The 14,271-nt window shown below is 42.6% G+C and overlaps 1 protein-coding gene across 1 annotated transcript in view; it reads left to right on the top strand.

Annotated features, from left to right (window-relative positions):
• The first annotated feature begins 671 nt into the window (after window positions 1-671).
• rimbp2b (RIMS binding protein 2b) overlaps window positions 672-14,271 on the top strand; it is a 32,752-nt gene continuing 19,152 nt past the window's right edge. The window contains exons 1-9 of the mRNA XM_071515018.1: window positions 672-788; window positions 2,312-2,416; window positions 4,224-4,274; window positions 6,652-6,856; window positions 7,988-8,136; window positions 10,419-10,498; window positions 11,465-11,574; window positions 11,680-11,828; window positions 11,952-12,621. Of these exons, the coding sequence (XP_071371119.1) occupies window positions 2,315-2,416; window positions 4,224-4,274; window positions 6,652-6,856; window positions 7,988-8,136; window positions 10,419-10,498; window positions 11,465-11,574; window positions 11,680-11,828; window positions 11,952-12,621 (1,516 nt within the window). The 5' untranslated portion in view covers window positions 672-788; window positions 2,312-2,314. The remainder of the gene's footprint in view (window positions 789-2,311; window positions 2,417-4,223; window positions 4,275-6,651; window positions 6,857-7,987; window positions 8,137-10,418; window positions 10,499-11,464; window positions 11,575-11,679; window positions 11,829-11,951; window positions 12,622-14,271) is intronic.

Here is a 14,271-nt window from a genome sequence, read left to right as displayed (position 1 = left end):
TGGGCAGGTGAGGACAATGTCATTTGAACTTGGCTGGCGCCAAATAACTGTACTGAGATGCCTGAAAATGCCTCTCAGTCCTATTGAAAATGAAAATGCCTCTCAGTCCAATTGAACTGTGATGCAGTTTGTTAGGAGTGAGAACGTAATCCGAACCAACTACAGGATAGGATATGACCCCAAAATGCAAAGTTTTATGGGTATAAGGAGATGGATGTTGACATCTGATAGCCAACAGTCCCTCATGCTTGGAAAACCTAGAATAACAAAATGAAGCGAGGCAAACCACAGCCTGGACTGATGCTCATATTCAGCTATTTCTTCATGATGATATGAACACCAGAGAAGAGACAGACAAGTCAATCATGCTTAGCTAAAGTTACAGGTACTGGAATCAGATTTGTTTTGACTCTCCCAGCCATGAAAATCTAGCCTGGCAGGATGACAGGTTACCAAAACCCTGTCCAATAAACAAGCTACTTGTGAGTTTTGCTTACAAACCCTGGTTTGCTTGTAATCAGGCAGTGTGAACCTAAATGAACCAAATACAAAAAGGCAACAAAGTAAACTATTCCACGAGGGTTCGGACTGCAGAAACCGAACTGTAGGTGTGATCGCACCCTCAAACTCTGGCTCCTTGCTCCTTGCTGGTTCTGTATGTACAGGTGAAGTCTGAGTATGCCCAGCTCAGAGAGACCCTCGGTGCTGTGACGCAGGAGAGAGATTCAGCCCTGTGGGAGAAGAACCAGCTCCAAGGCAAACTGGAGAACCTAGAGCAGGTGCTCAAGGTGAGGAAGGCCAGGCATGTCCCCGCTATTTGTCACTATGTACTGTATTTCTAGCAGTATGTCTATCCCGGGGGCCTGATTCAGGTATTTTTACAGAGCCTGACCCTCTGCCAGTCTCCTCTCCCTACCTGTACTGCACTACCTTCACCTGGTTATCTTCCTCTATACTGTCTAATGTCCCTGACGTGTCTGTTGCCTTCCAGTGCCGTGTTGGGAGGTCTCACCAGGAGCTGTGAAAGAGTAGAAGCTTGGAGCAGACTGCCCCCCCCCCCCCAACCCTACCCCTCATCCTCCCGCCTCCTACCCCACCCCTTAATGTTTTCCAACCCTCCCTGACCCATCCCCCCCCCCTCCCCCTCCCCCTCCCCCCTCCCCCCTCCCCCCTCCCCAATCCCCCCTCCCCAATCCCCCCTCCCCAATCCCCTCTCCCCAGTCCCCTCTCCCCCTGCTAGAATTATAAGGTATCACTGCTATGTCCATCTGTTAGGGAGCAGCCCTACTCAATCCCATTCCGAATGCTTTTTCTCCACCCCAGTGGCTGTGCTTCTCTTTCCCTTTATCCGTGGGCTGCTTACCAGACATACGAATGGTCACCTGGCTATAAGACCAGAGCACTGTGGAATGTGATTTTGCATGAGGCAGGACAAAGAGTTTGGCTTTAGGAGGATGGGTGGGGGGAGGAGGAAGGGATAGAGAGTCGGGGTGGGGTTGTGGGGTGGCTGGGGTGGGTGGGGTCACCCCTCATGATGATAATGTCACCTACAAGTTTGATGACATTACCTATCCTAGACCTTAAGTTTTTTATTGGCATGAAAATGTCATTTGCTTCTTTTCCCCTAACAGTGTTGCAAATACTGTATGTTTGTCTGGTTATTCACATGTAATGAGAGCAGTAAGATGACTGGATGACACTGGCATATTGGGCTATGAAGAGCCTTGCATTCAGTCCCTTGTATTGTATGGCTTTTGTTGTTATGGATGACCACAGACAAGTGAGCACGCTATGGAGTTTGCTCACCCTTTTCATGTAACTAAAAACCCTGTATTGATCATGCAAAGACAACATCGCTGAGGACAGCTTTTCAGACAGTCCCAGTAATGAGACTTCTAACAGGTATTGTGTTACCTAAAGGGGGCAGCAAACCTGACTGTGGATTGATGATTGTTTTTTTTTCGCACAGCAAAGCATCTCTAGTCCTCATCCATAAGCACCCTTGTGCAAAATTTGATCTGATCTCTCTAGAGGATCATTTGACATAAACTGTTCTTACATGACACGCACTGTGGCATAGTTTATGTCTTTCTTGTTTTTAAGGGTTTTAAGGTCAGTACACTGTGAACCAGCCTCTGTATGTGTTATTTGTGTGCACATGTACACCTGTGTCGTTTCTGAGTGTGGAATAGAAGACTGGAGATGCAACTGTTTTGGCTCAGTGCCATTGGTTTTTAGTTCTACTAACAGCAGCCCTCTCTATGCCCCCTACATCCTCCCCCCGCTCTCCACCCCTGCCCCCTGCGGACAGCATATGCGTGAGGCTGCAGAGCGGAGGCAGCAGCTAGAGTTGGAGCATGAGCAGGCCTTGGCTGTACTTAATGCAAAGCAGCAGGAGATTGACCTTCTTCAGAAGGTAAGGGATGCCAGGTTACACCATACTAACTGCACCGCAAGGCTGGCCTCTCTTGTTTGCCCAGCCTGTGCCCATGTCAGGAGTCAAAGAGCTTTGTGTTGAGCCGTGGCGCTATACATACAGTACAACAAAGGTGAAAGACAACTCAAAGACTGCATTAATGAACTAAACTGGTATGAGAATTATCGCCTGGAGATTGAATTTGGTTTTCAATTCTGTCACTGTGCTGTCTGAGAATAGAGCAATCTGCTTTTCATAGACTAGGACGCCCACTCACCTCTATCTACATATTCATCAGGGTTCAAACAGCTTTGGGTTCAGCAGTTTTGCTACTATAGCCACTCCAGTGTATCCTCTTAAACCCCTTCCTTCAGCTGTCTATCACACTCCAAGCCTGCCCAGACAGAGTGTTCAACATCTCAGGAGTACTCCTCTTGTTTGTTACAGCGAGCGAATCAAAAGGCCAAAACCTAGAGTAGATATGACACTTTCGGAGGCTTGCTTAAAAAAATGCTGGCCGAGACTATTTGATGGTTGGGCTGCCTCCTCTGCGCACTGGAGCCGACTGTAATGTCAAAGCAAGCCCAGCGATGGCTGAGATGGCTGATAGTGTGAACGTGATAGGAATTGTCACCACGCCTCCTCTGGACCCACAGCTGAGATCCGCTACCTCAGTGTTGCTGTTGCAGTGTGCCTCCAACTTTAGAGTCAGCCATTAACAGGCAGAGTTCTCCGCTTTTCTCTCATTAGCAGAAGCTCATTACTGTGTTATCTTCCTTCAGAGACACTGGCTGGTTTCTGCATTCTCTTAAATTAATTGCCTACGAAGTGGATTTATGAAATTGGAAAGTCCACAGATGCGTGTGTGTGGAACATTCGTTTTTCTCAACAGATGTTTCTAGTCTCCAAAAGTAAACTAGCGTGTATTATGCTATGTTTTTTTTACAGTACAATGGTTCTGTATTACTCAAATAGTATTGTTATTGAGTGGCCTGGACCCTTAATGTACTTTTGGTGGAATACTATTTCAGATTCATTCAAAATCATTTTAACCTCATTTTAACCTTTTTTTAACCTCAGTCCAGACCATTATTCTCATATGGCTTTCCCAACCATTCAAACACACATTCTGGCAACATGTTTACTGTTTCACTGAACATCTACATTACTACTATAAAAGAAAGATTAGCCAGGACCTGGTGTGCAATGTAGCAGCAAATCATTCTTACCATTTAACCTGATTGGAGTAGCTGAGGTTTACAACATCAGGACAATTCAGATGATGGCAGTCAAACCTCATCCATGTGACAACTAATTAGGCTAAACAAACCATAACAATGTGAAAATGGTAGAAATAAAAGCCACAGTACCGGGAGTGTGGTATAGTGAGTATGGGCTTTTCCAAAAATCAAGGCACTCCTGTATGGTGAGTCTTATGTCAAAGTAGCTTCATGTCAAGCGTGGGGAAAACCAAAAAGCCACGTTGGCCTTCATCAGGGCATCGTACCTCACCATAATGTGCACTCTTTCTATCTTTGTGTCTTTTCCATTTTTTCCATTTTAGGTACCCTATCAAAGTGCAACTTGTTTACATACCTGCTTACACACATTTTTACCACACACACACAAAGCATATCAGCTTGCCTTTAAACCAAAGTTTGAAGTTTTTACTGGTTCTGTATGACCCAGGCTTGGCCACAGTATATAAATGTAAAATAAAGAATGGAAAAGTGTTTCCAGAGGTTTGCAGAAGCCTCTTACTGGTGTTTTATTTTGAATCTCACTCTCTCACACCTGTGTTTCCCAGGCTCAGGTTGAGGCTAAAAAGGAACATGAGGGCGCCGTCCATCTGTTAGAGGTGAGTGTCTGGACACCGGGGGGGTGGTGGGGGCGGGGTGGCTGTGAGTGTAAGTGTGTGACTGCTACTGGAGTGAATGGAGCGGGTCAGCCTGCCGGTCAGACATGTAAGCCTGGAGCCATTTGCTACTCCTGTTGACCTCACTGGCTGAAACCTTTTGCACATTTTCAGTTCTTCATATATTTAATATGGATCTATATGGATTTTTTTTTTTTTTCCACAATATGGTTTAAATGACTTGGTAATCACCCTTTTCAACCCACTGAACAGGGTTTTGTAAATATCAGTCTCTTTCAAATAAATGTGTAAATCATAAACAATAATGTATTTGTATCATACATGACCATTATCTATCTATTATTTCATCTTTCTATAATTATTGTAATCAAGTGATACGTATGCATGAGTGCCACAGCAGACCTTAATTTCCAAAGTGTTTTTCTTTCAAGATGTGTATGAGTGATCACATGTGTAATTGTGCTTAATTTCTTTCCAACATCTCTTTTCACTGTATTGGTGTGTGTTTATGCACATACAGAACCACTTGGACAGCATGCAGGTATTTCAGAATTGTTTTTATTTATTTACTTGATATTTCTTCCACCTCTCCCAGTACAGTCCATAGGATATACTGTACCCCTCTGTTTTCTTTGGCTCTGGAGGTATGGTTATGGAATACCATATTGCAATTTATGATTTCAGTCTTGTATTTATGGTAAAACTAATCAGTTATGTTTTGTTTACATGTGGTACTGAAAAGGTACAACTCAAAGACTATTTTAATGAACTAATTTGATGTGAGAACTATTGCTTTTGGATTGAATTTGGTTTTCAGCACTGTTACTGTGCTGCCTCAGTATAGAGCAATCTTCTTTCCATAGGCTATAACACCCACTCACCTCTATGAACATTTTCATCAAAGCAAACTGCCTTTTATTAAGTCACAAGTGGTGGGCTTTTTGAAGGGCTGGAACATTACTGATGGCATAAATTGGAGGTCTTTCAGACTTGAACATAAAGAAAATTTTAGCTACAGTTGCTTAACAATTAATGAAGGAACTCTAGTTTCATAATTAATATGCATAGACTTCAATCAAAGATGGCTGCCTGAGGAACCCACTGACCGATCTCATTTCCACATGCTCAAAGCTCATAGACACAGTGGGTGGTGCAAATTTAACTATTTACAATCAGCAGCATCAACAATGAGGCATTAAAACTCTCAATGCATACACATAGAAAAAAACCCCATCAGAATACATTTAGTAAGTGCAGAAAAAAATAAGTAAAATACATTGCAATAATAATTCAGTAGTCTTCATTCATTGCAGGTCTTTCAGACTTACCATCTAGAACAAGCCCTTTTATTTCTTGTCTATCATGGAAATAAAGTCAAAGTCAGCTCTGTGCATTGTGGCAAAACTCTATCAAAGGATCACAGTGGATATGATCCTTTTTCATTGTAGTGGTAGCATTGCATGTATGTTATCCAGCATGTGTTTCAAACAGCGTCTACTCGTCATACAGTTGTGAACTGTATGATGCCAATAAGCTAATCACCCTTTGTGTTAATTCACTAATTTACTAATTTGCAAATGCAGGAATTAGAAAGGTCACCCCTCCTCTAATAGCATGTCCATGTCCAGCCAAACAATAACTTGTCTGCATGAAATGCACTCGCAGTGCTTTAACAGAACAGCTTAGAAAGTAGTGCAGCAGGCATTGCTGTGCATTGGGCAGTGCTGAAAATTCCATGGTCGCTGCAGTGTCCCCCTCAGTGTCTGTGGTTTAGATTGTCTTAGATGGAAGATTACGTGGTGTTCAAGACCTGATTGTCAACGAACCATCATTTAACTTCAGAAGAAATCATGCACTAGCACCTGGGATTTCCATTATGCCTGCCCATGCAATTACAGTACGTTCAGTTTGTCAGTTTCATTACTTCTGATGAATCTTGCCTTTGTTTTACTGTTTCTGTGCAATGAAGTTGAGCATTTTTTGGTATGCTTACTCCCTCATAGAAAGAGGCTACTCCTCAGAATCATATGCATTAACTGTAGTCTTGCATGTGATTTGTATACTGTACTGTGACTAGTAGTTTAGGAGTTTAGGAAGTGTTTCTCTGTAATGACTGATCTCCATGTTTCAAGTCCGAAATCCCATTCCACATTCTATTTGTGTGTAGATGTTAGACGTGCAGCGCCATATACGTATGTACGTACGTATGTGTATAATTTTCTTGTGTGGAATGTTCACTCCTGCATTCCGCTTTAACCTAATTTCTTCTTCTTCTGTCACTTTCTTTTGTTTGCCATCCTCTCTCTCTCTCTCTCTCTCTCTCCCTCTCTCCCTCTCTCCTCCCTGACTATGTCATCAGGCCAAAGTCCGTGAGCTGGAGGAGAAATGTCGGACTCAGAGTGAGCAGTTCAACCTCCTGTCCAAAGAGCTGGAGAAGTTCCGGCTGCAGGCTGGGAAGTTTGATATCCTTAGCACTGAACCCTTAACCGTATGCGAATCCCCTGGATCGCCCAACAAATCCCTGTCCCAGCTCCTTAATGGACTGGCTGCACCCATAGGGAAAGGTGTGTGGGATCTTACTGATCCTTAGTGCTTTCACTCCAATATGCTTTATGTCCAGGTTTGAAAAATAAATCGTTATCTGATGTTCATTGCTCAGTATTTCAAAAATACAGAACATTCTTTGAAATGAATGTTTTGTAAGTAAAGGTCTCAAGGTAGCTAGCAGCTTTAATAATAATACGTAATAAGTTTTACTTTCATGTCTGCAATAATTTTACAAGAGCAGGGGTCACATTTTCAAACGATGGATATCTCCTTAGGGAATGAAGCTAAATAAATGAGAGAGAACACCAGGTTTTTTTTTTGTATGTCGTTGCCCATTCTTAGAAAAGCACAGTGCTAGTCAATAAACGTATTGTTGAGAGCTGTTTTCAGTAACTACATATATACTTCAGAAGAAGAGCCAGTACTATATAGTGGTGCAGGTCCGGGTAAACGATCAAGTAGCGTATAATGAGGAGAAAGACATCACTGCTGAAACTAGAAGTCTGGAAGTCAGTGCTTCAGACTTACACTGGAATAAACACTGAACTGCTAATGAAATAATCAATCATAGTGAAAAATAGCCTTTAGCCGCCAAAGCTTGTTCTCTGTTTGTTTTTGACTCATTTTCAGTCAATACACAAATGCTGTAGCAATTAGTAATTATCTTGGGATGGTACCAGAGACTGTACCTTTGGTTAACCTACATATTGCATACTGTAAATACTGTATGTATTTGTAATTTGTACTCTTGCTATGAACTAATATATTTTATGCAGTAAGAAATAATAGGAAACTGAAGAATGATAAATGAGAAAATACCTGCTCAACAAAGTGATTGCTGGTGTTAATTGCTACAGCATGCAATAAACTAAGAGCGAAGCAGGCTGTAAATTAAGGGCATAATTACTGTTGTTCTGGATTGCATTACATTTTGACACACTGTATATTGCATTGAATGAGTTTACATCATACAACACTTTTACACCGTGTTGAACTTCAGTTTATGTTTTTTTTCATGGATACATAATATAGTGTTTATTTAATGAACTCATATTACTTTTGGTAATATGATTTTATTTGGCACAGTTTTTATATCATTTCCGTTATATTTTTATGTGAATACCGTATCTGCTTCATTTGTTCCCCAGGCAATGAGACTCCAATGAGCAGATCTTTGATATCTGAGTTCATTCGACCTCTCCAGATCAGTGGGGACAAGCCTGAGCTCCTGTCCGTCAAGCCAACATTCCTCACCCGCAGTCGAGCCAGCAGCCCCAGACGGCCTTTCCTCTCGGAGGTATGCCTTCTCATTGTGTCTGTTTGTACACTGTACGGCACCTTTCTTCATTTGCATTTTAGCCGTTTAGCTGACGCACTTATCTAGAGCAACTTACAATGAGGGCAACAGTCTAATAAGCTTAAAGCTGCAGGAGGCAATATGTTTTAAGTAAAAATAGACCCGTCTTATCAGCCTAAATCACAAAGTGGGGCTGCAACAGAGGAGAGTGTGTCATCCCCACTAATTGAGACATTATAGATTTACCCCATTTGCCTAAATGAAATTCTCACATCAGGTATGTACACCTCTCCCCCTCCGGAAGTGACAAATCAAATCTTAATAGTAACATACAAACTGTCTCCTACACAGCAGTGAGTGAGCGCTCCGTCCAGAGAAAGCTGGATTCTTTTGCCTCTCTTGTCCCTCTAGTAACCTTTGGTATCAAGCATCACAGACCAGTCAGGTTGGTAAACATGAGTGTGATGTGTGTAGTTCACTGATGTCACGGTACAGGATTTCTGGGTACTGAAGTTCAAATTTGTAAAACTATTACCTGTCACTGCCATTTGGAGTTGCCAACATGTGAAGTTTCCTAGTGCAGCTTTAAAAACTCTTTCAGATACTATTCGATTTTAATCTAATGTGTTAAACTGAACAAGAGAAAATCCACCCATCAGTGATGCATGAGACTTACTGGATTTGTCCATACGAGCCCATGTGGTTGGGAATGACCACTGGTGTGGAATATTCTCTCACACAGGAAATGAAACTAGAAAATGCATGTTTTATGAGCTGCTTTAAAAGAAAAAGAAAAACACAAGGTATCAAGTTATCCTACAGCAAGATATTTCCACTTTCAACATTAAATATAATGCCTCTCTTGTTCCTTTGGTATCCTTTGGTATAAAGCGATCACAGACCGAGTTGGTAAACAAGAGCATGATTTGTGCAGTTCACTGATGTCACCTTTCATGATTTCTGGGCATTGACTTCCTCAAAATTAAAATAGTTACCTCTTGCTGCCGTTTTGGGTGGCCAATGTGCAAAAATGGCATGGTGCAGCTTTAAATTCCTAGAGCACCAACATTACAAGTAACCAATAATAAGGAATGCAAGGGTCAAACCCATAGAGCCCTGAGAATAGATGCAGCAAATATTCCTGTGTCCCTAAATTGATCCTGTATGGTAGAGAAGTGCATGGTAAAGAAGTAAGAATTAAAGAGAATAGATACAACAATTTCAATCAGGAGAGACTAGGATGAATGCTCGAAGGTAAGCACAGCGACTGGAATGACAGCAGCATACGGCATAGATCTGAGAGAAGGGCAATAGCATAGTAGGTGACGTGTATATACTCCCGTCACTTAGACGATTTGCTCTTTGAAAAAGAGAGGGAAGTGATGGCTAACTCTGATTGGTTCTCTGGAAAAAGAGGGAACATGTTCACCAACTCTGATTGGGTAAAGAGAAAGCATGAATAAATGAATGAATGATAAGTAGTCTTCCTGATTGAAATGGTGTAATACTTCACTTGTCAAGCCATACTTTCTTATTCTTGCTTCTTCTCTATCTTCAAACGTCAATTACATTGGCGCATCAGTCGAGTCTGCTTTTTTCACCAAGCACTCATTCATGATTATGAGCTTGCTGAAGTATCAATGTGTGAATGGCTGACAGCGAGAATAAGTGACCCTGATTTCCTAAAGGAGATAGATTTTTCATTGTGTTATTATTTCCAACATGGTTACTATACTATACTGTTCTCTGCCATTCTAAGCCTGAATTTTATTCATCCATGAAAGGTTTGCCGAGAACATTTGGTCTTTGTCAGCCATGCACTACTTCACTGTCATACACACCTGGGAGCAGTCCAGGACAACCAGTCCTCTACTACAAAGAGCGTCATTCACTTTCCTTGTCCCGGTTTGTCCAGGGATTTGAACCGGTGACTTTCCAGTCACAAGCCTACTTGTCTAAACCTAAAGCTCATCTCACTGTGATAGAGGAAGGTTGGCTAAGGCAGCACATAATGAAAACCCATCATTCTCCCAGTACAGAGCACTGAAATTGTGTGAAAGACCCAATGTTTGTTTTTACACTTTGCCTCTGAAGGTTTTGGCACTTATCAAATTTTTATGGGAATTTATGAGTCTCTACTTTCATAAGGGGCAAAATCATTTTAACTTAGAAAGTATGTTACTCTGGCTTTCTGTCCATAAAGTGAAGCTCCAAAAGAAAACACTGGGAAGGATTTTCTTTTTCTTTAAACAGGGTATTTGTGTTTTCTTTTCCTTCACTAGATGGACAAAGAACTCAGCTCAACCACCAGGTCCAAGCCGAAGTTCACAGGAAAGGTTCGTCTGTGTATTGCTCGGTACAGGTATGTATACACAAACACTATACACACAATTACTTATTCACTATCTATCCACAGTTTATCATGTTTGAATTGAATCAAACAAAATTACAGCTTAAATTATATCACATAATTGTTTTGTTCCAGTGCAGGATTCAGCTTAATACGAGATGCCTTAAAAGCGATTCTCAAAATTTTTAGAAGCCTTTGTTATTGATCAAGCCCTACGTTGGGCAATATTTCAGTTTTTGTTTCTAACAAATTGGCATCAACCTCTTGTTTGCATTTGAATTCAAGTCAGTGTTGCATGAAATCATTACTCTCAAAATTGCCTACAAGCCCTTTCAAGTCCTTGTAATGCTCTAGCTATGGAAGTACAGTATACTGAATGGTTTATATGCAGTTTTGAGAGTAAATGCTAGCCGGAGCTTTGTGCCAATATTTTAGACACCCAAACACCAAAGTGAAGTGATGCCCAAAGAGAGGGCCTGGGTAATGATCAATAGGATAGGCTGCTAAAAATCCTGAACCATCCCTTTAAAATGAACTGGTAGCTCAGTAGCCTGGCATGGATAGGCTTTGTGTAGAGTATTTGCTTTGTCTCACAGAGCTTTAAGCTCTAGTCTTAAAAATGATGCAGTGTTTCTCTCACCAAAGAAAATTACCTGTCAGCACAAAAAATAATTGGAATCCTCAGAACACAAATATGTGAAACAGGCCCAGCGCTTTCCACCCACACCATCTTTAGCTCTCTCATTTTGCCTGAAAAAAATATATTCTTCATATTTTTGAAGCAGCCCTCAGCAAATTCCTATTTCCTGGACTTACATATTAGGGTAGTGCAGTGTTTAAAATGAAAAAAAAAATAGACATTGGATACTTGGATGGGTAGTAATTGTTTGAATTTCTTTCAAATTAGTATAAAATATAATACAGGGACTGTACATCACCTTGACAGCTGAACTATCTATTTATGTTTTTTCACTGTAGTTATAATCCCTATGATGGGCCCAATGAGCATCCTGAGGCTGAGCTCCCCCTGGTGGCAGGGAAGTACCTCTACGTTTACGGGACGATGGACGAGGATGGCTTTTATGAAGGTCTGATATGCCCTTATATAGCCCTTATATAATTTAATCTGTTCTTCTCATATCACAGCAATATCAACTGTCTCTTCATCCTCTCTTGTCCTCTTTGTTCCTCAGGAGAGCTGCTGGATGGACAGCAGGGTCTTGTCCCCTCCAATTTTGTGGATTTTGTCCAGGATGAGGAGACGCACTCTGTTCAGCACCGAGACGGGGCTAAAGAACCTGGCTACCTCAACCACAGTAGCCTGGGGACTCCGAGACTGGGTGTTGGCATGGGCACGGGCTTGAGCACAGGCTTGAGCACGGGCTTGAGCACGGGCTTGAGCACGGGCTTGGGCACGGGCTTGGGCACCGGCACGAGCATAAGCAGCCTGCTGTCTGACAGTAAGCTGGACTGTCTCAGCACCAGCAGCCTGGGCATGGACCTCCTGGGCACCTGCAGCAACGGGACAGGAACCCTGGATGTCAGCATTGACGAGGTTGGCGAAGACATCGTGCCTTACCCCCGCCGCATCAACCTGATCAAACAGCTGGCCAAGAGCGTGATCGTCGGCTGGGATCCCCCCGTGGTCCCGCCGGGCTGGGGCTCCATCAGTGGCTACAATGTCTTGGTGGATAAGGAGGTGCGCATGAGTGTTCCCTTTGGGGGCAGGACAAAGTCTCTCATCGAGAAGCTCAACCTGGCCACCAACACCTACCGCATCTCAGTGCAGAGCATCACCGACAGGGGCCCGTCGGACGAGCTGCGGTGCACTCTGCTGGTGGGAAAGGACGTGGTGGTGGCGCCCTACTACCTGCGGGTGGACAGCATCACGCAGGTTTCCGCTGAGCTCTCCTGGATGCCCAGCAACAGCAACTACAGTCACACCATCTTCCTCAACGGTGCGGAGTACGACATGGTCAAGGCGGGGGGCTACAAGTACCAGTTCTTCAACCTGAAGCCCATGACGGTGTACAAGGTGAAGGCTGTGGCGCGGCCGCATCAGGTGCCTTGGCAGCTTCCTCTGGAGCAGAGGGAGAAGAGGGAGATCTCTGTGGAGTTCTGCACTCAGCCTGCAGGTCAGCCTCCGCAACATTCCTCAACTCGCATTTCACTTTTATCTGTCATACTCTGTCATACTCCCTCTCATGTAGGGGCAGGCTTTTGTACATTGTTTATGGTTTGCTGGTTGATACTGTATGTATGTAACCTCTGCCATACCTAGAAGGATGTTCTTAGCATAACTGTTCATCAGTCTGTATTTTTCATTCATAGGACGTATTTATGATGAAGAGGAACTGTAGTTATGCAGTTCTCTCCCAGTCTTATTGTTGTTGTTGCAGTACATTATTGCTTGCTGGCTCAAAGTCATCTGATAATTTACAATGAAAGCCATCTGATTATTTACAGCAGACACAGCAATCTATTTATTTACTCACTGACAAGCTTTGAGCCCATTACATTTACAAATGCAAACCTGACAAACATCTGAGAGCTTGTTTTCATTTTTTCCCCAGACACTTTTAGATTGCCCTCAAGGACTTGTGTGTACCACTGCGATAAGAGACATGCATGGTAGAAAGAGAGAAAAAAAAAAAGAGAAAAGTGTTATGAGTAGACATCCAAGAAGCATTCGCTGAAACAAGCAGCATAACATCGGAGACAACAGGCGAGAGGGAAAACAGAACTGGTTGGGGAGAGGCAAACTGTGTAAATAGTATGTGTATATCTCTTGGATTCTTCTCCCATGAGGCTCCTTAAGGCTTTGCTGGTGCCAGCACTATTAAACTTGGGTCTCACAGCCTGGCTTTCCTGGTACAGAAAATCTTTTTACAGTAAGAATGTAATGAGAGCGATTTCTCTCCAGACAGCCAACTATATTTCTGGCACTGTTTTTGTGGAGGGGTGCAGAGGTATAGGTATAGTTAGCCACTTGTACAAATGAAATACAGAACACAGAGACATCAGACTGTTGCTTTTAAAGTGACTAAGTGCTCCAGAGGATGGGAGGAGGAAGAGGAGGTGGAGACACACGGGAGAGGCAGATGGAGCTTCGGGTGGAGGCTCATCACAGGGAACACCAGGGGGCCACAACCTCACGTTTTGATCATGGCACATGATAAGATAAAGACACCGTTTCAGAGGCTTTCAATTAACAGGAATTGATCTCATTCCCTTGGATGAAGACACCAATTACATGACCCACTTTGTAGCCTCCACATTGTTGTGAGTTATTCCAGTCCTCTCTAAATTTAATGTCTTTGATGCTTCCACTCCCTCACTATTTATACAACATGCGTTTTGGGGTTGTTGTTTTATTTGCTTGAAACTGAAAGCTTAATGGGCTGTTTTATTTTATTTATTTAACCTTTATTTAACCAGGTAAGTCCCTGTGAGACCAAAAATCTCTTTTTCAGGGGAAACCTAGCCAAGACGGCAGCAGCAGTATAAAAATACAATACAGTTTAAAATAGTGAACAGAAAAGAGAGAAAGAGACAGCAGGAAGGAAGGACATAGAGTGAGAAAGAAAGAAGGAAGGACAGAGGGAGAGAAAGAGAGAATTGTTGAAGTTTGAATGGACTTGGCAGCTGACATGCTGAGTGAGAGTTCATTAAATGATCTGCTATTGAACATGTTAATTAGCGGCATCTGAAATGGTCTTAGTATTGGTGGTTGAGGACTGCTATTAATAGGGAGCATAGTGTACGTAAGCACTGTATTAGGTTTT

This window comes from Centroberyx affinis, unplaced genomic scaffold, assembly GCF_046629955.1.
Source record: "Centroberyx affinis isolate AG114_WGS23_722 - 3 ecotype Tasmania unplaced genomic scaffold, CSIRO-AGI_Caff_v1 ptg000297l_1, whole genome shotgun sequence".
NCBI classification, from domain to species: Eukaryota; Metazoa; Chordata; class Actinopteri; order Beryciformes; family Berycidae; genus Centroberyx; species Centroberyx affinis.
This window is presented reverse-complemented; position numbering and strand designations above follow the sequence as displayed.